Genomic DNA, 21,258 nt, shown 5'->3' on the forward strand with positions numbered 1-21,258 from the left:
CATGGTAACATCAAAGAAGCCCCAGCACTGGTTCCTGTTTGGGACTGAGAACAGGAAGCTGACATCCGGGGAGGCTGCATCCCCTGGGGCCATCACGCCCCACCAGAGTGTCAGCCAGTCCTCACTCCAACACCGCAACCCGGGCCTTAGTAGCCCTTCTATGGACAAGAAAACAGAGCCCTGCAGGGATCTTACGGCTGGCTGAGAACACACAGACGGCAAACCCAGGACCAAAATACACACCAGATTCCAGGAGAGAGGGAACAGAATGGACTTTCTCAAATAACATATCTACTACACAGGATGGAAAGCACAGTTCTCAAGTGAAAGAAACATATATTTTCTGAAGTAGAATGCAACGTATTCATGTATTTCTAACATAAATATGAGACTTCAAGTCAAGAGAAGAAGGAAGGAGGCAGCTAAAACCCGAGCAAGCGTGCCAGTCCTATGGAGAAATGAGGACAGACATTAGCTCTACTGGAAAATGCAGGCCCAGTCAGGCCTGCCTCCCGCGGACCACGTCCTGCAGACAAGAGCAGAGCAGCCGATGCGGCTGCCTGTGCACCCGTTCTCTCCTTCTTCTTTAGTTTGACTGGAATGGTGAATACACAGCTGAAAATGCAAATTTCACAAAAAACGGAGAAAATTAACGAAACCAAAAGCCAGCTCTTTGAAAGGATCAATAAAATTAATAAATCTCTAGACAGGCTAAACAAGGAAAAACAATATCAGAAAAGACAGAGGGGGTCACACTACTGGTATCTCAAGGACATTAAAGATAAAAACAGGAAGATTATGGACAACTCTAGGCCCACATATTTGTTAATTTAGATGAACTGGACTAATTCCTCAAAATACACAAATGACCAAATCTCACAAGAAGAGAATTAAATAATCTTATATTTATTAAAGAAATTTAATTGATAATAATCTTTCAAAAACGAAAGCATCAGATCCAGAGGATTCACTGGAAAACCTATCAAATACTGAGAAGAAAATTATATCAGTCTTCCACATTCTCTACCAGGAAGTAAAATCAGAGGGGACCTCTCCCAACACGTTCCCCGCGGCTGGTCCTTGGAAATGCCTCCTGAAAGTTACTTCTGCATTACAGGCTGGGCCTGGCCTGGGCCACCAGGGATTACAGAAGTGGCCGGCCCCAACCTAGCCTTGAGCCCTCACGGGGACCTATCACAGGAGCTGTCTCCCAAGGTTTTTTTTCTAAGTCCACCTGTGGGAGCCACGACTGGGCTAGGTGATCTCTGACCTCCCAAGGAAGAGATATGTGGTCCAAGGAGAAACAAAAGACATTAAAGATACTATAAAATGGAAATAAAAATTTATAAATCAGTATCTCCCATGAACAAAGATGCAAAAATCCTCAAAAATAGAAGCAAATTGAATTTAATAATATACTAAACACATCAGGACCAAGTAAGACTTATTCCAAGTATGCAAGCCTACTTCAACTGGTAGCTCAGCTGGTAAAGAATCTGCCTGTAACACAGGAGACCTGGGTTCGATCCCTGGGTTGTGAAGATCTCCTGGAGAAGGGAATGGCTACCTACTTCAGTATTCTGGCCTGGAGAATTCCATGGACTATATAGTCCAGGGGGTCGCAAAAAGCTGGACACAACTGAGCGACTTTCACTTGAAGGTTGCTTCAACATTAATGAGAATCAATGTGATCCATCCATCGCACCAAGAAGGCTTAAGAAGAAAAATTTTAAGATCAAATCTTAAGATCAAGCAGCATTCAATGAAATACAAGGTCATTCATGATTAAAACATATCTCAGGAAATGGAGATATATTCACTCAGTTTAAAAAAGAACATCTACAAAAAACCTACAACTAATAACACATCGAATGGTGAGAGCCTGAATGCTTCCCCTTAAGATTAGGAAGAAGGCATGGATGTCCAGTCTCACCATTCCTATTGTACTAGAAGTCCTACCTAACTCAATGAGGCACAAAAAGGAAATAAAACGTTCAAGATTGTGGAGGAAGAAACAGAACTTTGTTTGCAGGTGACATCATTTCTCTGTAAAAGTTTCCAAAGAACCACCCAGATCAAGATTAAAAAAAGCAACTATACAAGCAAACAGTAAACCAGAACTAATAAGCACATGAAACACACTCTTGGAATACAAAGTTCGTAAGTCAACTGCTTTCCTATAAACTGTAATGAATAACTGAAATTTTGGTAAGTGGCTAACAGTGATAAGCCATGCAAATAGTATGTTTCCATGATATGACATAATAAAAATATCTATTTCCCTATGGTTTTTGTTCCCCAAACTAAAAAGCCTGGGCTAATCTGAAAAATACTAGACAAATCCCAAACAAGGAACATTTTACAAAGAACCTGATTGGTACACCTCAAAACTGTCAAAATCATAAAAAAAAAAAAAAATGACTTTCACCTTTAGGGAACCTGTGTTATCCATCCATTTTTTAAGTACTGTAAGTTATATATATATATTTATATATATATATATTTAAATACTAAGCCATAAAAATTAGTGCAGTAAAATTGGTGGTCAAAAATGAGGACACTGGATTCAGATCTGAATGCAATTCCTGACTGTGGTTATTTAACCTGCCCTCCAGTTAACATTCAAACGCATCAAGGGTCTGAACTTCCCGGGACAGTTTCCTCAACCATGAGAGCTCTTTTCCTGGTGTTATGGGGAAGGAAAAATGGCACAGGGCACACACAGTTTTCAGCACATTTCCTGCTCAAAACCACTTAAACAAATTTCAATTTCTCTGAACTGTATTGACAGAAATCATATCTTTAGTTTTACTCATCTTTTTATCTCCATCATATATCTAAAAACTCTTCAGTGTAATTAGAGAATAGTTTCTATTCCTGGTACATCTGACGCATCTGTGCTATGTCAGGCACTCTGTGTATAATCAAACTAATTAAGGCTCCTGCTTCTTTATCTCATATCCCACCCCTGTCATCCAAGGCACTATATCAATCACAAAATATTCAATACTTTGACTGTATAAATTCATGTCTTTTAAATTGAAAACATAAATTTATATTTAAGAACCTCACAATTCTCTCCCATCAGCATTGACACTGTTAGGTTATGTGTCCACTGGGTATAGGAATCACACTAAAGAACCTGTGATAGAGTTTCAGACGAGTCAGTTGATGCATGTAGCTTGGGACCCTTATCTACAAAAGACACTTTGAAGATTCGTCTCTAAGAGTCTGAAACCCCACAGGAAGGGTGTGAAGCAGCACGGCCTTAGTGCTGTTCGAGGCGCTTGGCGAGGGAAGTCATGACCGAGGCACGGCCAGCACGCACGTCCCGTTGCACCGCGGGCATGCTCACCCAGTGCTGCAGATCAAGCTCAGGGCAGAGCTAACGGCAGGATTGATGACATGGGGTGAGAGCAGAAAACACGTCTGTGAGATGAGATTTATAATGATAATCAATGGGAACTCATTTATTTTTTACTTGAAAAGTTGCTTTCAAATTAATAGGACTGGGTGCTGCACTGCTCAGAACAGGGATAATGGAAAAGCAGAAACCTACCCTATCTGACTACATGGTTTCATAAGCTGGTGAATGTGTGTGGTTGTAATGGTTCTGTGTGTTTGCATTTTTCAGCACAGTGATGTTGACTTCTGGTTTTACAAGTCAGATATGAAAATAATTGAAGTAAGTTTTTTTCCATGGGAACCGTGCTTTGAATGAATACAAAAAGTTATTGATCCATTAGGAACTAATTATTTAGTTTATATGTTAGTAAGAGGTTTTCGGATATGATGAAAAAGCCCGTGCTTTGGGTTCCAACACACACAGCCTCAATACTCAGATCTAGTCCTGAGATCACTGGGATGCTGAGCCTGGGCTTTCCATCCACAGAACCAGTAAACAAGATCCAGCTCTCGTGGAATAGTTGCGAGCGTTACAACTATATCAAGTGCCCAAGCAAAAACAGGCACTCAGTAAGTGGTGATCACCTGTGGACTCTGTCCTCAATACTGTCCTTCTGGTTGCTGACCGAAGAGTGAGGAGAGAGAGACAGCAGAAGGTACAACTTGCATTAGGTCTCATCTTACACGTTCGGCAGCAGCACATTTATGTACCTTCTATACATGTAGCAGCAGTAATGCAGTGTGGTAGAATAAGGGTATAAATGTATATCACAGTGTTTGGCTTTTGTCTATATATTTTATGAGAAGCAAAAATACAGAACAAAACAATGAATTTGGTGAATTAGCTCAAGCCAGCTTCAGCATTATTAGCTGGGTAAGGCCTGGGCCTCAGGAAGAGAAGGGCCTACAGCTGATCATAGCAGGGGCCTGTGGATCTAGTCAAGGTCTAACCAGTGTCAGAGTGAGAAAAGCCCTCTCTGAGATCCATCCGGGGATCAGCCTTGATGCAGTAATGACCTGAGGGGTGCTTTACTTTCCCACAGAATCCCTGACAAGTGTGACAGCATTTCTTCATCTCTGATGGTGTGTGCTTCTAAGAGTCAAGTGTAATCATCGAGATTTTTTTTTTCTTGCCAGAGGTTGAGAAGGGAATGAGAAGCCAGACAGAAGGTAAAAGTAAATGTAGCCTAAGGTCTCAATCGCTCAGACTAAACCTAAGAAACCGCCAGGGCGAGGGAGACTGAAGTTCTGAAGAGAGGACTGGGACAGCTTTCACCCGGAGCACCTCTGCAGTGTGGGCCCACTTCTCCTCTCACACTGTGCTGCGCACCCACAGCACATGGGCCTGGTCTCAGGGCAGCGTCAGCATCAGGAGGTCTAGGCTGGGACTGAGACTGCATGTCCAGCAAGCTCTCAAGTGCTGCTGTGCGTGGCTTGGATCCAGAGGTTACAGACCTGTTATGAAAGCTGCTGGCTATTTCTCTTCTTTCCCCTGTGATTCATCTGATAGGGACAGAGTGAAGGGACAAAACAAGGGATTAAACAGTTAATCCCACTAGGTGATTGCAAGTATCCATAAAAAAAATGTGGGAGACTCCTGTCAGTTAACGATTTCCCAAGAAAGCAGGTTTGCTTAACCACAAAATCAAGCAGGCTTGCTGAGCAACAAAATCATGCAACAAAAACATGAGACATGTCCCCAAATTATGAAACAACGGTGGCATGAGCCCCACATCCTGCCTGTGAGCTCAGTAAATTAGTGATCCTTAGGACATGCTCTCTGCACACATAAACAATAATCTGTGGACCCAGCTTGACCATATAGGGACAAGAAAACTCTCCTGCTCAACTGATGATGGAGGAGAAACTGTAAGAAGTTTCTGTGCTACAGGATTTCAATTTTTAGTGAGGGGTCATTCTGAGTAATCAGAAAAGGAATTATGCCATAGTCTAAGCTTCAATGGGACAGTTAAAAACATTAAGTAGGGTTTGGATTACTGTGTGCTCAATGTTCTGTTCCCATTTCACTGATGAAGAAACTAGGCTTAGTGAAGAAGTCCGCTGAGACCACCCGCTAGGAGGGGCCTGGGTGACTCTGATTCTCCTGTAGCCACAGCCCAACTCCAGGCACGTGGCGCCATTTTCCCTGCTTTCAAGCCCTGGCCCCTCTGTGTGGGATGACTTCCCTCTCCTGAGTGTGTCGGTGTGCACGGTCCCCATCTTCATTTCTACTTCACTTCACTCGTCCTCAAACCCCTCGTCCTCTTTTCAGCCAGTCTGCCGTCACTACTCGCTGCTTATGCTCCCTGAACGGCCGGACAGTGACTCAGTCACCACCTGTGTAACTTCACTTCCTGTCACAGAAAGAGCTCAGGAAACATGTGACATTAAATGACCTCACACCAGAAACTGACTTCATGTTCAAAGAGGAAAAAAAATGATTAAACTTTTGAAGAGCCAGGGTGCTCTGGTGCTGTGACCAGGAGAACCGTGCTCCGTTCCAGGCTGGCATTTACAAGACAGGTTCTAGCTGGAAGTTCTCTCATTGTTTGCCATGTTGTTTGCCTTCCCCAAACCTACTAAGGTGGTTTTAAAAGAAACCACAGGTTTCTCTCCTGCCTCTCCTGAATCAACTCTAGTGTGGCTGTACTAACTCAGAGCGCAGGAGGGAGGACGAGCAGGGGGTGCTGAGGACGCGGGGATAGCCCTGCGCTGACGGCGAGACCGCAGAGCAGCTCATTTCCAGGGAAAGTCCTCCAGCCTCTGGCTGCAGCGAGGAGCTCCTGTGTCCTGACCACCGCCTGGGCTTCAAGGGCATGGACAGTGGACACGCAGAGTTGGAAGGAAGGAAGGCAGGGCTGAGACAGTTCTGACAGGTCAGGTGGTACAAGGTCCTCAAACAATTTATAGACCATCCCAAATTAACGACTTTTTTCCCAATTGGAAACTTATAATTTAGTATAAAAAGAAATAGATCATCATTTTTTCCTATTTCCAGCCTTTCCTTAATAATAAAAAAGGACTTTTTAATATAGATTGGTAGATTAATGTAAATCATATCATATGCTGGTGAAATATTTATGGCCCATATATTAACTACTCAGTTTTCCTGATAACATTTCTAACTTCCCCCACTGTGGAGAAAAATATATCATTTTCATCATTAAAACAATCTTCAGCATCTATGATATTATTCACAATCCATTTTAAAAAGAGAATAGGTACCACGTGAAGGTTAGTGTTGAAGCGAAAATGAGGGTGACCACGTCCTGTCTGATTCCGTGGTTGAGAAGTTACATGGTGCCCACTAGTCAACGCGACTGTGGCTGGAATTTATCAGCAGCTGCTGAGGTGCCAGCCGTATAAAAACACAGTATCATTAATATCAGTGGGGCATGATCTAATGTTAAGACGACAAGTGATCACCACATGCTGACAGTTCACGCAGCGTCTGGAAGCTGCAGATCTCCGCGGTGGCCCCCGGACAGTTACACTCTTCATGGCAGCCTGCAAATGTGCTGAGGCTTCTGCACTGCGCACAAAGGCTGGCAAGCACAGTCAGAAGCTCTAACCTGAGACTGCCATCCAGGAAGAGAAGAGAGAGGAAAACGCAAGATACGTGAAGAGACCGGAGCTGAAATTTCCCCCATTTGATAGAAGGTCTTGAGATGATAAGGTCAGCCTCATGTCCTAAGTTGAAACAAACCTACCACATGTAGCACCCAACACAGTGAATGCGTATTTACTACCTAGAGAGACAGGCTGTATTCACCTTTTCCCCCTGCTGTCTCTGGTAACAAATGCAAGGAGAGAACACTGCCTGCTACTCGGGGTCAGGGCCAGAGGGGTCAGAGACAAGGCCAATGGAAAAGCTAAACAGAACCAGCCGGATGTCCTGCAGAGTGGAAGGAATGGGGCATCCTTGAGGGCTCAGATCTGTCTCACCCAGACCATCCAGGCAGCAGCAAAACAAGGGGTAGAAACCCTGTGGAGAAAAACATAAAACTAAACCGAAGTTTGCCTGGAGTGGCATCAATCCTAATTTCCCTGACACTTCTCTGCTGGGGTCCTTGCAAGGACTGAAGTGACGTATCACAGTCAGCACGGGGTAGATTGGAAAAAAAGCAACTTGCTTATCTCCTAGTAAGAAAGGAGTGAGTTTAGTCCTCTCATCTGAAACTGAATGAAAAGGTTTTATTAAAATATGTATTACTCCCTATGGCAGGATTTAATTTTAGATCATTTACATCTTTTAGCAGAAAGGTATCCTAAAGTGAGAACAGTGGGAAACATTCAAGAAGATTCCAGGAATGACCTGCTCCACTGAGACATTTCCCAGTGGTGCCATCCGTGTGACCAGTCCCAACAGGCGACTCCCACAGCGAATCAGTCACGTGGCAGACAAGAACTACACTAGCAATGCTGTAAATGTCAACACTCCATCAGAAGAGTCTGAAGAACTTGTAAACGTACTGAATTCACTCAACATTTATTTCCTGAGTGAGTCCTATATGTCATGTATTAGAGACACAAGATCCTTTAAGGTTTTACTTTATACTAAGGAGTTACCTTATGCTAAGGATCACTCACCTAGAGCCAGATATCTTGGAATGTGATATCTTTCAAGTGGGCCTTAGAAAGCATCACTACGAACAAAGCTAGTGGAGGTGATAGAATTTCAGTTGAGCTATTCCAAATCCTGAAAGACGATGCTGTGAAAGTGCTGCACTCAATATGCCAGCAAATGTGGAAAACCCAGCAGTGGTCACAGGACTGGAAAAGATCAGTTTTCATTCCAATCCCAAAGAAAGGCAATCCCAAAGAATGCTCAAACTATCGCACAATTGCACTCATCTCACATGCTAGTAAAGCAATGCTCAGAATTCTCCAAGTCATGCTTCAACAGTATGTGAACCGTGAACTTCCAGATGTTCCAGCTGGATTTAGGAAAGGCAGAGGAATCAGAGATCAAATTGCCAACATCTGCTGGATCATCGAAAAAGCAAGGGAGTTTCAGAAAAACATCTATTTCTGCTTTATTGACTATGCCAAAGCCTTTGACTGTGTGGATCACAACAAACTGGAAAATTCTGAAAGAGATGGGCATACCAGACCACCTGAGAAACCTATATGCAATCAGGAAGCAACAATTAGAACTGGACATGGACCAATAGACTGGTTCCAAATAGGAAAAGGAGTATATCAAGGCTGTATACTGTCACCCTGCTTATTTAACTTATATGCAGAGTACATTATGAGAAACACTGGGCTGGAATAAGCACAAGCTGGAATCAAGATTGCTGGGAGAAATACCAATAACCTCAGATATGCAGTTGATACCACCCTTATGGCAGAAAGTGAAGAGGAACTAAAAAGCCTCTTGGTGAAAGTGAAAGAGGAGAGTGAAAAAGTTGGCTTAAGGCTCAACATTCAGAAAACTAAGATCATGGCATCTGGTCCCATCGTTTCACGGCATATAGACGGGGAAACAGTGTCAGACTATTTTTTTGGGTTCCCAAATCACTGCAGATGGTGACTGCAGCCATGAAATTAAAAGGTGCTTACTCCTTGGAAGGAAAGTTATAACCAACCTAGATAGCATATTAAAAAGCAGAAACATTACTTTGCCAACAAAGGTCGGTCTAGTCAAGGCTTTGGTTTTTCCAGTGGTCATGTATGGATGTGAGAGTTGGACTGTGAAGAAAGCTGAATGCCGAAAAATTGATGCTTTTGAACTGTGGTGTTGGAGAAGACTCTTGAGAGTCCCTTGGACTGCAAGGAGATCCAACCAGTCCATCCTAAAGGAGATCAGTCCTGGGTGTTCACTGGAAGGACTGATGCTGAAGCTGAAACTCCAATACTTTGGCCACTTCATGCGAAGAGTTGATTCATTGGAAAAGACCCTGATGCTGGGAGGGACTGGGGACAGGAGAAGAAGGGGACGACAGAGGATGAGATGGCTGGATGGCATCACTGACTCGATGGACATGGGTTTGGGTGGACTCTGGGAGTTGGTGATGGACAAGGAGGCCTGGCATGCTGCAATTCATGGGGTCGCAGAGTTGGACACGACTGAGTGACTGAACTGAAGGAGTCACCAATGAAAATGTGAACAAGTCAGAAAGGTAAATTCAGTTTGATAAATGCTGTCACGTAACCAAGAAGGGTGTGTGGACTGGCTTCTGGGCTACAGGGTGGCCCTTTCAAAGAAGGAGACGGCAAAGGCTTCTCGGAAAGGTGCCTGGGTGTACTGAGAGCAAGGTGCTGAGGGGCAGGCAGGCGACTGCAGACAGGCCTTCCGAGGAGGAGGAGGGAAGGCCAGGGACATGGAGAGAGACTGGGCTGGCCTGTTTGAGGAACAGAAAAGAGACCAGTCTGGCTGGAACGCAGAATGAGAAAGGTGATCAAAGAAAAATAGATTTATGGATAATTTTAGAGCTAAAATCAAAATGACTTCCAAGGGGTTGGGTGTGGTGAAGATCACCTCGGACCTTCCAATGGTCCCAGGACTAAAGTGTGAGGATGCAGTAAGTATATTTGTCTTTCATTCTATGACTGTTTTTAGCCATTTAGACATTGTGAATTCTATAACTGTATTTTCCTCAGCTTTGGCCACTAGAAACGTCAAAGCATAATCTGAAGACCAATTTTTCCAACCTTTCAAAATAACATGCACCTTTTTGTATATTAATCAATTTTAGTCTTAGGATTTTTGTAATTTTCTACCCTAATACTTTCTGTATCAATTAACTTTTATTCTGTAAGTTAGATTAACTTACAGTAAGTTACCATATGATCTGATGAGGGAAAGTAGTAAAAATACAAATTTCTCATCATAGTTTGTATTAATTGTGCTTTAATTAAAACATAACAAAAGTGACAGAATGAAATTTCTATGGAAAAATGGCAAGGGAAGAATGGGTGGAAGAAAAAAAACCAAGATTCTGAATGAAAACCGAAGGGGAGGCTCAAAGAGAGGGAGAGGCAGGTTTCCGGAACCAGAGTGCCCACATTCCCCCGGGTTCCCTGCCCGCTGTCCTCATTCATGACACGGTGACGAGCAGAACAGCAGCCGCCTCACAGGGCTGCTGGTGAGGTGTACCCTAGCCAAACTCTGTAATATGCTCATGACGTACTCGGCCAGCAGTGGACGCACTGTGAGTGCTTGCTGAAGTAAGTTGGGGTGTGCAGACAAGCAGGATTTCAACAGGTGAGAGGCAGAGAGAGGACTGCAGATGCAGGAACAATGTGCACAAAGGACTGGAAGTGGGGAGCACACACTTCAACCCAGTGGTGGGGCTAGGTGCCAAACACAGCAATGTAATGAATAAAGACCAATCGGGAGACAGGTCTTAAGAGCGATACAGAAGGGCACTGTATGCCTCTTAGAGGAGCATGAATTTAATCCTGTTTAACAAGAGTGTCTGGAAGATGCAGTGCCATGGAAGCCCTCACCTCACACGAGGGAGGAAGCAGTGTCCAGAAGGTGTTCAGTCAGCACAGCCAGCCATGACCCCACACACTAAACCAAGGGCTCTGACTGTGAACTCAGCAGCAATTCTATCCAAGAATATCAACCACCAAGGCAACGGAAAAGCTTTAAACAGTAAGCAATGTATATGTTGTCATCAAGAATAATTTTTCATCTGGGTGGATGGAGAGGTTTCTCTAGACATTATACTCCCCAAACAGAAAGTTTCTGCCTTCCTGCCTGTTCATAAGGTAACATTTTCTACTTAACTGAAAACATGACAATCAGGTTAGAAATTATCTTCAGTAAGAATGACCGGTCTGATTCGGGGACAGAGCATCCCCTAAACCGAAGACCCTGCCGAAGCTCTGTGTTCTCCATCCAAGGGGTAAAATGGGCCTTGGCAGGTGTGACACTCCAGGTGGGCTCTAAATACAGGCACACGCTCCCCTGCATGAGGTGGGCCAATGGCGCTGAGCAAGACAAGGGGAAGAATGAGAGAGAGCAGATATGGCCTCAAGGCAAGGACAGCCCACAGGCCCAGAAGCTGGAAGGGTCAAGAAAAGGATTCCTGCTACCACCTCCAGGGGGAGAGCTGTCAACACCCAGGCTGTGCCCTCTTTAGCTGACTGCAGACATCTAGTCTCCAGAGCTGTGACCAAATTCTATTGCTTAAAGCCACCAAATTGGTAGTAATTCACTGCAACAGCCACAGGAAACTAATATAGCAAATATGTAATTTTTTATGATTTCAAGTAAATTATTTAACATTACGAGAAATGGAAATGAAAGAAATTTACCATTTACTGAACAGCTACATAAATTATCTCATTAAATCATCTGCAGCAATCCTATTATTATTAGCCTGTTTTATAGAGAAAACCCACCTGGAGCCATGCCCAGGTCTGTGTTTATTTTAGACTGCAATAACACCTGTCTGTAACTGCTCTGACAGTGTGCTAATCCGCAACACCCCCCAGGGGAACTGGCTTGTTATTCCTCCAAATGCACTTGGTTATATGGAATAAGTCTATTTAAAATTACTTTATGCAAAACTACCTAAAAAATACATGTAGTCACTAGTAAAAAAAAAAATCTGTGTGACTAAAGGGCAAAAATTCAAAAATTAAAAATAATTCTAAAATAGGTTTGAGAGTCGTATCTCAATCTACAGTTTTCTTCAACTGACTTATAATTCACTAAAACATTTTTCACATTTAAAAGGGTCATGAATCATTAGTTCGAGACAAAAATAAAATTTCAATGTGCCTGGACAAGATCCGGAGTATCAGATAACACAGAGCATCTACATGAAATAAAAAGAGAACAGGCATGGGGACATTTACCTGGTACCTGACACTGCTCACCACTGGAGACGTGGCACTGAACTAGCTTGACACCATCTGCACTCAAAAGGAAACACAAGCTTCTACAATGTCCATTTGTGCATCAAAGCTTTCGCTTACATTTTAAAGAATTGAGGGATTAATAACATGAGAGTGATTAAATAAACTTATCTACATTCATTAGCTAGTAAGTGTTACAGGTCATATTTAAGCCCAGGAATGTGCACGCTCAGTTGTGTCTGACTCTTCGTGACCCCACAGACTTTGGCCCACCAGGTTCCTATGTTCATGGGAATTTTCCAATGTTTCTATGTTTTCCAATTTTTCCCAGGTTCATGGGATTTCTTCCCCTGGAGTGGGTTGCCATTTCCTCCATCCAGGGATCTTCCTGATCCAGGGATTGAACTCATGTCTCCTGCCACCAAGGAAACCCAAGAATACTGCAGTCCAAATGAATACTCTTCATATGATACCATATTGCCTGAAAGCATTCCCATAGGCTTTGTATCAACACACTGGTAGACCTGCTTACCTGTTAATAAAGGAAACAGGAAAACTGTCGCCATGACACCCCATTCTAACAACAACAAGGCAAGTCAATTAATCACACCTACCTGGTTATTGCTGGGGTTGGTACACCTCTTGTACGTAAGGTAGGTTTCCCTCGAACCACTGGGACATCGGCATTTTCGGAACCACCATTCAAATATGTTAATTCCTGGAGCTGGGCCTGCCTGATTTCATCATTATAGTCCTACAGAAGAAAGCAAAGCATTTAGGACAAGAAATAAACAATTTTTAATAGAAAAGTGTATGAAAAATAGTTAAAATACATAAAATAAGATTTGAGTCTATTGAAATGAAAAGATATCAATGAATCGTTGTAAAGAGAAAAAACCCAAACAGTATTTTTCCCCAAAACTAAAATTTTCTATGGTCAGTCATAACTCCTTCTCTTGGGCATACTTTCCAAGTGAATTATTTATAATAAAATTAAAATATCATGTAACTGATATATGGGCATTATTATTTACAACTCAATCAACTTGTAGTTACTAAGCATAAATGATGTACCAACGAACAAAACCCAGGGGAGCACGCATGGGTCCTGCAGCCAAGGACTCTCAGTCTGACAGGAGAAACGGGGAAGACAAAGAGGCAACACGGCAGCTCTTTGAAACTAAGGACAGCATGCACACACGCTCTTCGTACATATTCATTTGGATATTGTTCAAGTTGCAAAATTCGGCATTTCCAAAACTGAATATATCATCTTATTCTTGAAAACCTGCTCTTACGTTATTTTCAAAATATTCAACTCAGAAACTTTTGGAGTTATCCTTGATTTCTCTCCTTTCCTTAATAATGTCCCCAACTCCATTCAATAACTGTCAAGAAAGACATGCAATAAATACAAGTGTGGTCTGTTTTACAATCAAAAGAAAGTTCAGGTCTATATGATCAAAAAGGAAGGCCATCTAACTCAGCCATGGACAGTTAAGAGTAGATTCTCTACAAGAAATGTCATCTAAGGGTGAGTGAACCAGTTACTAGAAGAGATGCTGTAAAGTATTCTAGACAGAGGGAAAAGTATATTTTAAAACCAGAGTAAAAGTGTGTCCAGGGAACTGAAAGAAGTGCTATATGGCTAAACTACAAGAAGTCTGGAGTGGAGGAGTGGTCTTCAAAGTGGAAAGGAAAGCAGAAATCAAATCAAGTAAAGACTTAAGTCATTTTAAAGAGAACATCAAATGTCTGTCTGGAAATTATGGTACTAAAAAGTATTTAAGAAAGTGAGCTGCATATTCAGGTTTATATTTTGAAACTGCTATGAACAACCGTGTGCCCACAAGTTAGATAACTTAGATGACATGGACAAATGCCAAAAAAGACACAAGCCATCAAAACTGACAGAGAAGAAACAGAAAACATGAACAGTTAGTAACAAGTAAAAACACTAAATTAGTACTAAAAAAAAAAAAGGTCCTGCAACGAAAAGCCCAAGTCTGCAGGGCTTCACTGGAGAATTCCACAAACAATTAAAAAAGAATTAATGTGATTCTTCACAAACTTCCAAAAACTAAAAAGAAGGAGACATCTTCTTACTGATTCTATGAAGTAAGTATTGTTGCCCTCATACCAAAACCAAAGACATTACAAGAAATCTGCAAAAGAGTGTTCTTAGGAATATAGATGCAACAGCTCTTGAAAAAGTGTTAAGAAGTCAAATCCACCAGCATGAACAATAAACAAAGGAAATATACACAAGAACTGAGCAGAACTTATACCAGGATTGAAAGCTTGGTTTAACCCATGTGAAAATCAATTAACATAATACCATAATAATAGAATAAAAGACAAAAATCACATAGTAATTTTAATACACCGAGAAAAAATTTGACAGACAAATCCAACATACTTTCATTATAGAAATATCCAACAAACTAAGAAAACCCATAGCTAATACCATATTTAATGGTAAAAGACTGAAAGTGTCAGCCTAATTCCAGGAACAAGACAGGATATATACTTCTGCCATTTTTGATTAATGGTATTCAGATTGGAAGAGAAGAAACAAAATAATTTGTTTACAGATGGCATAATCCTATATACAGAAAATCACAAAGAATCCACAAAAACATTATTAGAGCCAATAAAAGAGTTTAGTATAGTTGCAAGATACAAGATTAATATACAAAAATCAGTTGTATTTCTTTATACTAACAATGAGCATTTTAAGAATAAAAAAAAAGATTCCATTTAGAGTAGCATCATAAAGAATAGCATACTTAGAAGTAAATTAACAAACTAAAGGTAAGATCTGTACACTGAAAAGTACAAAGTAATATTAGAATATATTTTAAAAACTCTAAGTAAAAGGAATGATATCCCATGTTCATGGATAGGAGGACCTAACATTGTTTTTATGACAATAACTCCCCCTACACACGCACAAATGATCTCCAGACTCAAGGAAATCCCTATTAAAATACCAGCTGGCCTCCTGCAGCAATAGACAAGTTGATCCTAAAATTTACATGGAAATCCAAAGAATCTAGGCTAGCCAGAACTATCTAAAGGAAGAACAAAGTTGGAGGACTGTATGCTCCAATTTCAAAAATTACAGTAAAGCTATAGTACTCGAAGACAGTATGATACCAACTTAAATAATACATAAAGATCAATGAAATAAAAATGAGAGCAAAGATATCAAGTACAGTCAATTGATTCTCCAACAGTCTCCAACAAATGGTGCTGCAACAATTGAATAGCCACATCAGAAAAATAAGGTGGGCCCTCTACTTTTTGCCACAAAAACTACAAATGTTCTAACTTAGATTATGTTGATGGTTGCAATACTATGGAAGATACTAAAAACCACTGAATCATATATTTTATATGAGTAGATTTTCTGCTGTGTGATTTATATCTCAAAAAAGATAATAAAAGGGGGGAAAAAAAACAAACACTGGAGGCAGAAACATTAGGTGGAAGTAGTTAAGTAATCCCAGGAGGTGGTAAAGATGACCTGGAGTAGGGAGGGACATGGCAGGAAGGGTGGGAAGAGGTAGATATGGAGTTATTTATAATGCCTAATTTTATTAGACATGGTAAAATACTGATTACAGGGGTATAAGAGCAAAGTCAAGAATGTTGATTTTGTTTCTGGAAGACAAGAAGAGTAACAAATAATTTAATCAATTTGTACAGGTTGAGTCTGCAATGGTCTACAGTACATAAAAATTGAGATATTCTATAGCAATCAGATAGAGGAAATGAAAACTTAGAAGTCAAAGAGGGATACAGAAGTGAGCAAGGAAGAGTTACACAGGCCCCACACATTACAGAGTAGGGTGTGTCGTCAAGGCTGGCCCATGGTAGGCTTCTGGCAGAGAACCTCTGAATCTGTTGTGGGTTCTGCCTATCAAGACTGCTCTCATTTGCCTGAGGCCTGAGGTCAGGCTATACCCACTTGGCCAGATAAATCTGTGTCAGGAACGTGACCAATGGGGAATGTTTGTTGTGGCTCAGAAAGGGGGATTGCGGTGCTGGCCTCTGAGCATCTGTCTGCAGTGCACTGCACTGCACGCCTTTGTGACTGATCCGCAATAAAAACCCTGGACATAAGGTTCAGGCGAGCCTCCCTGGTTCGAATGAACAGCCCAGTGTCGTCACACGGTGCTGCTGGGAGAATCAATGAGTCCTGCCTAAGTCCACTGGGAAGGGACAGCAGGAAGCCTGGGCCTGGTTTCCCGACTCGCTCATTTTCTCTTTCCCGAGTGCTCCTGAAGAACAGCTGAGCCTGCAGTGGCTGTGGGGACCTCCCACGAGGATCCACCTGTAGAGAGACCAGCAGCAGGCAGGGCGTGTGGGAACCGTCACAGGCTGAGGGAAGGGCTGCGGACTTGGCTCGGAACCCCCACACGCAGACGGGAAGGTCCGCACAGACCACAGGGCGTGTGGGAGCCATCACAGGGCGAGAGAAGGGCCGCAGACCCCGCTCGGAACACCCACACGCAGACGGGAAGGTCCGCACAGACCACAGGGCGTGTGGGAGCCATCACAGGGCGAGAGAAGGGCCGCAGACCCCGCTCGGAACACCCACACGCAGACGGGAAGGTCCGCACAGACCACAGGGCGTGTGGGAGCCATCACAGGGCGAGAGAAGGGCCGCAGACCCCGCTCGGAACACCCACACGCAGACGGGAAGGTCCGCACAGACCACAGGGCGTGTGGGAGCCATCACAGGGCGAGAGAAGGGCCGCAGACCCCGCTCGGAACACCCACACGCAGACGGGAAGGTCCGCACAGACCACAGGGCGTGTGGGAGCCATCACAGGGCGAGAGAAGGGCCGCAGACCCCGCTCGGAACACCCACACGCAGACGGGAAGGTCCGCACAGACCACAGGGCGTGTGGGAGCCATCACAGGGCGAGAGAAGGGCCGCAGACCCCGCTCGGAACACCCACACGCAGACGGGAAGGTCCGCACAGACCACAGGGCGTGTGGGAGCCATCACAGGGCGAGAGAAGGGCCGCAGACCCCGCTCGGAACACCCACACGCAGACGGGAAGGTCCGCACAGACCACAGGGCGTGTGGGAGCCATCACAGGGCGAGAGAAGGGCCGCGGACTTGGCTCGGAACACCCACATGCAGACGGGAAGGTCCGCACAGACCACAGGGCGTGTGGGAGCCATCACAGGGCGAGAGGAGGGCCGCAGACCCCGCTCGGAACACCCACACGCAGACGGGAAGGTCCGCACAGACCACAGGGCGTGTGGGAGCCATCACAGGGCGAGAGGAGGGCCGCAGACCCCGCTCGGAACACCCACACGCAGACGGGAAGGTCCGCACAGACCACAGGGCGTGTGGGAGCCATCACAGGGCGAGAGAAGGGCCGCAGACCCCGCTCGGAACACCCACACGCAGACGGGAAGGTCCGCACAGACCACAGGGCGTGTGGGAGCCATCACAGGGCGAGAGAAGGGCCGCGGACTTGGCTCGGAACACCCACACGCAGACGGGAAGGTCCGCACAGACCACAGGGCGTGTGGGAGCCATCACAGGGCGAGAGAAGGGCCGCAGACCCCGCTCGGAACACCCACACGCAGACGGGAAGGTCCGCACAGACCACAGGGCGTGTGGGAGCCATCACAGGGCGAGAGGAGGGCCGCAGACCCCGCTCGGAACACCCACATGCAGACGGGAAGGTCCGCACAGACCAGAGGAGGGACAGGCAGGTGGCCAGGCCACAAAAGCTACAGCAAGTCAGAGCTGCAGTCACATCAAGGAAGCCAGGCACCGACTCTGCAGGATTCACCAACTACAAAGGCAGCACTGACTTCATAATCATTTTGGTGAACAGTGAGTGAGCTAGAATTCATTCAGGTAGAATGAAGAAAGAATGAGAACAAGTCCCAGATACACCAAAGGAGCCAGCTTCTCCCAGCTGTTTGGCTACAAAGAGGAAGAGAGAAGGACTACAGTCTGAAGAAGGAAGGATTTGATGATAGAAGAAACAAAGCAAATTTGAGTATGAATAAAAGACCCAGATGAGACAGTATCCTGAATTATTTAGAATTAAAATATAAAATGCTGAAGCTGAAGCTCCAATACTTTGGCCACCTGATGTGAAGAGTTGACTCATTGGAAAAGACCCTGATGCTGGGAAAGAGTGAAGCCAGAAAGAGAAGGGGACGACAGAGAATGAGATGGTTGGATGGCATCACCAACTCAATGGACATGAGTTTGAGCAAGTTCCGGGAGATGATGAAGGACAGGGAACCCTAGCATGTCCATGGGGTCACAAAGAGTTGGACATGACTGAGTGACTAAAAAACAAATGCTCTATTCCTTACTTTTCAAAAGTAGAGTGCAAAAAATAACTTGTAGGAGAAAGCATTGTGAAGTAAGAAAAATAACATGGACACCAATCAAAAATGAAGTTGATATCATAACCAGCTAACACCTGCAGAGGAAGAGGAAGAGAGGTAAATGAAGAAAAATTCAAGTCATTACCATTAGCAAGAAAGGCTAAGGTCTGAGTCTAGATTTTATTGCAAATACAGATTCTCTAACTTATCTGGGGTATCACGACCTCAGGAGTCATGTGAATCTACAGTTATTTCAACTTCTTTAAAATAAGCCCATCAACCTGTTCCTTGCCATTTTACTAAAAATGTGTGATTAATAGATTATTTGTAAAGCACATTCTAAATAAAATGTGCTATGTAAATGCTAAGTACTAGCCCTATTGAAAAGTGTTAGAAAGCAGGACACAAAATTTTATGTGGTTAAAAACAGATTCAGGGGAAAAGAACATAACAGAGGCCCCATTAGAAATACAATAAAAAAAAAATAAGCAAAAGCTTTGCTCTGAGTAAAGTTAGGTAATTTACAATGGTGCCACAAAAAGTAGAATTAAAAGCTTATTTTAAACATCTGTATGAAAGTAAATTTTAAAGTAGACGATGTAGTTAGGAGGGAAATACAAACAAAAAAATGGAATCTAAGTCAACCACATCTGAGATTTAGCCTGAATTTAACCAACTGCATGAGCAGCTACGTAATTTTAGACAACTTCTTTAGACATGAGGTAACTGTTTCTTCTGATGTCACACAAGACACTATTGATATACACACTGTAGTTACAATTTTATTGGTCTTTGAAATAATGCTTTTAAATCAGTAGAGAAACCAAGTCATAGGTGGCAGCTTACAGACTAAATTATTTTTACAATTTTACATTTTAAACTAGTCATTACTAAATTATCACTTCAACTTCCCATCTGAAAAGTGAAACTATTATAACACTAACACCAACACTGTCATCAATTGTGAAGAGCAGAAAATTGATTAGAATTCTAATTAAATATGTGTAAATGGGATTTCTCTAGCCAGTAAATTTAGAATCTATTTAAAGGTGTTAGCCTGGAGAATCGGAAAAAGTTTTTCAATAAAATCATTAAAAGTAACTTATTAAAAATTCAGTGGGTTCTTTGCCAGAAACATACTCTTCAGATATGTTTGCCAAAATATGCTAATATTTATGTTCAAGGTTAATCCTGGGATCAGTGTTTGAATTATAATCTATAAGAAATAAATGTTCATTATTTGAAGACTAATTAAATTCTGGAACATGCATATAAATTATTATGCAGACATTAAAAAGAATGAAGCAAAACTTTGCATATGCTTATATGGACAGAGGTACAAAACAACCTACTAAAGACAATTAAAGGTTACAAGAGAGCACAGGACTTTCAGGGTAACTGAGGAGTTTATCAAAGTTCTTCCATAAAAAGCAACAATAAAAGCTGACTGAATAGTTAAAAACAATTTTAGAACTCTGGAAACATATTGAAGGGATATGATAAATGGAAAATACAATAAATCTGTTTGTGAAAAACTGCTAAGTCTCAGGTAAGAAGGGTGGGAGCCTGTGGATTTTGTCTGGGAATGCTTCCATCCCTCCTCCCCGCCCAGATGATGCGTGAGTTCCACTAGGATGGTAAACCACAAGAAACAGAAGAAGGAGGTTCACTCAACTTCAAAGAACGAATGAAAAAGCTTCATGCCCAGCAGCACTGTCAATATTAGTAGCAACCGGTAGTGAATGACCAGAGAAGATCAGTCAGCAAGTCTAATAATCAGGTTTGGGGTGGCACAAGCAACAAACAGAAAGACTGGCAGATTAGCCACAAATTTACCAGCCATGCAGAGCTTTGATAGCTCTCTGCCTGATAGTGAGTGTGTGTCCATGCAAAGGGGATACAAGGATTCCTGGCAGAAAGTAAAAGCCAGGGCAAATGGGGACCTGACTATACTCCCCATGACAGCCAGTTCCATCCGCAGAAGGTGAAAGCCCTACAGACACAGGTGTTAAGCACAACCTCTGACAAGTCACTGGTCGATCTCTCAGCAATGGTGACCCAGAGAAAACTCCTAGAAGGCCAGGCTTAAGAATAAAATTGAGAAATAAAAAAATTAACAAAACTTTGGACCACGAAGGAGACAGACTGCAGTTTCAGTCCAAATAAATTATTAAAGAACAGAAAAAACCTACAACAACAACCCTCTGGGAAATAATGAATCGGAATCAGATTCATTACAAAACATTAGCTAAAATGGGGTGTTCTCACCAATAACCTAAGAGACATGCAAAGATGTGAAAATATCACCCATACCCAGGGCAGGAAGAAACTTCCCAGGAGAGGACTCAAATCTGGACTAGCAAAAAAGATTTTTAAAAACCCAAAATAACTATAATGCAAAGTTACATAGAGGAGTTCATCAAAAGATTTGAGATGGCACAAGAATGAATCAGTGAACTTGAAGGTAAGTCAACTAAAAGTGTTCACTCTGAAAAACGAGAAAAGCAGATGAAGGAAAATGAGTCTGAGATATCTCTAGGGCACCATCGAATGTACCAACATAACATAATGGGAATCCAGAGGTTGAGAGGGTAGGGGAGGAAAAGTAAGGTGGGAAAAAATCCGAGAAACATTGGGTGAAAACTACCCACATCTGAAGAC

The 21,258-nt window shown here is 42.9% G+C and overlaps 1 protein-coding gene across 7 annotated transcripts in view; it reads right to left on the reverse strand.

Annotated features, from left to right (window-relative positions):
• Window positions 1-21,258, reverse strand: part of KHDRBS3 (KH RNA binding domain containing, signal transduction associated 3) — a 152,502-nt gene that overhangs the window by 50,219 nt on the left and 81,025 nt on the right. For all 7 annotated transcript variants that reach the window (XR_011491388.1, XM_070476959.1, XM_070476960.1 and 4 more), the window contains exon 5: window positions 12,837-12,976. Coding sequence is in view for 6 of the 7 variants with exons in the window: in XM_070476959.1 (XP_070333060.1) it covers window positions 12,837-12,976 (140 nt within the window). In the remaining variant the exon portion in view is untranslated. The remainder of the gene's footprint in view (window positions 1-12,836; window positions 12,977-21,258) is intronic.

This window comes from Odocoileus virginianus, chromosome 15 (genome assembly GCF_023699985.2).
Source record: "Odocoileus virginianus isolate 20LAN1187 ecotype Illinois chromosome 15, Ovbor_1.2, whole genome shotgun sequence".
NCBI lineage: Eukaryota > Metazoa > Chordata > Mammalia > Artiodactyla > Cervidae > Odocoileus > Odocoileus virginianus.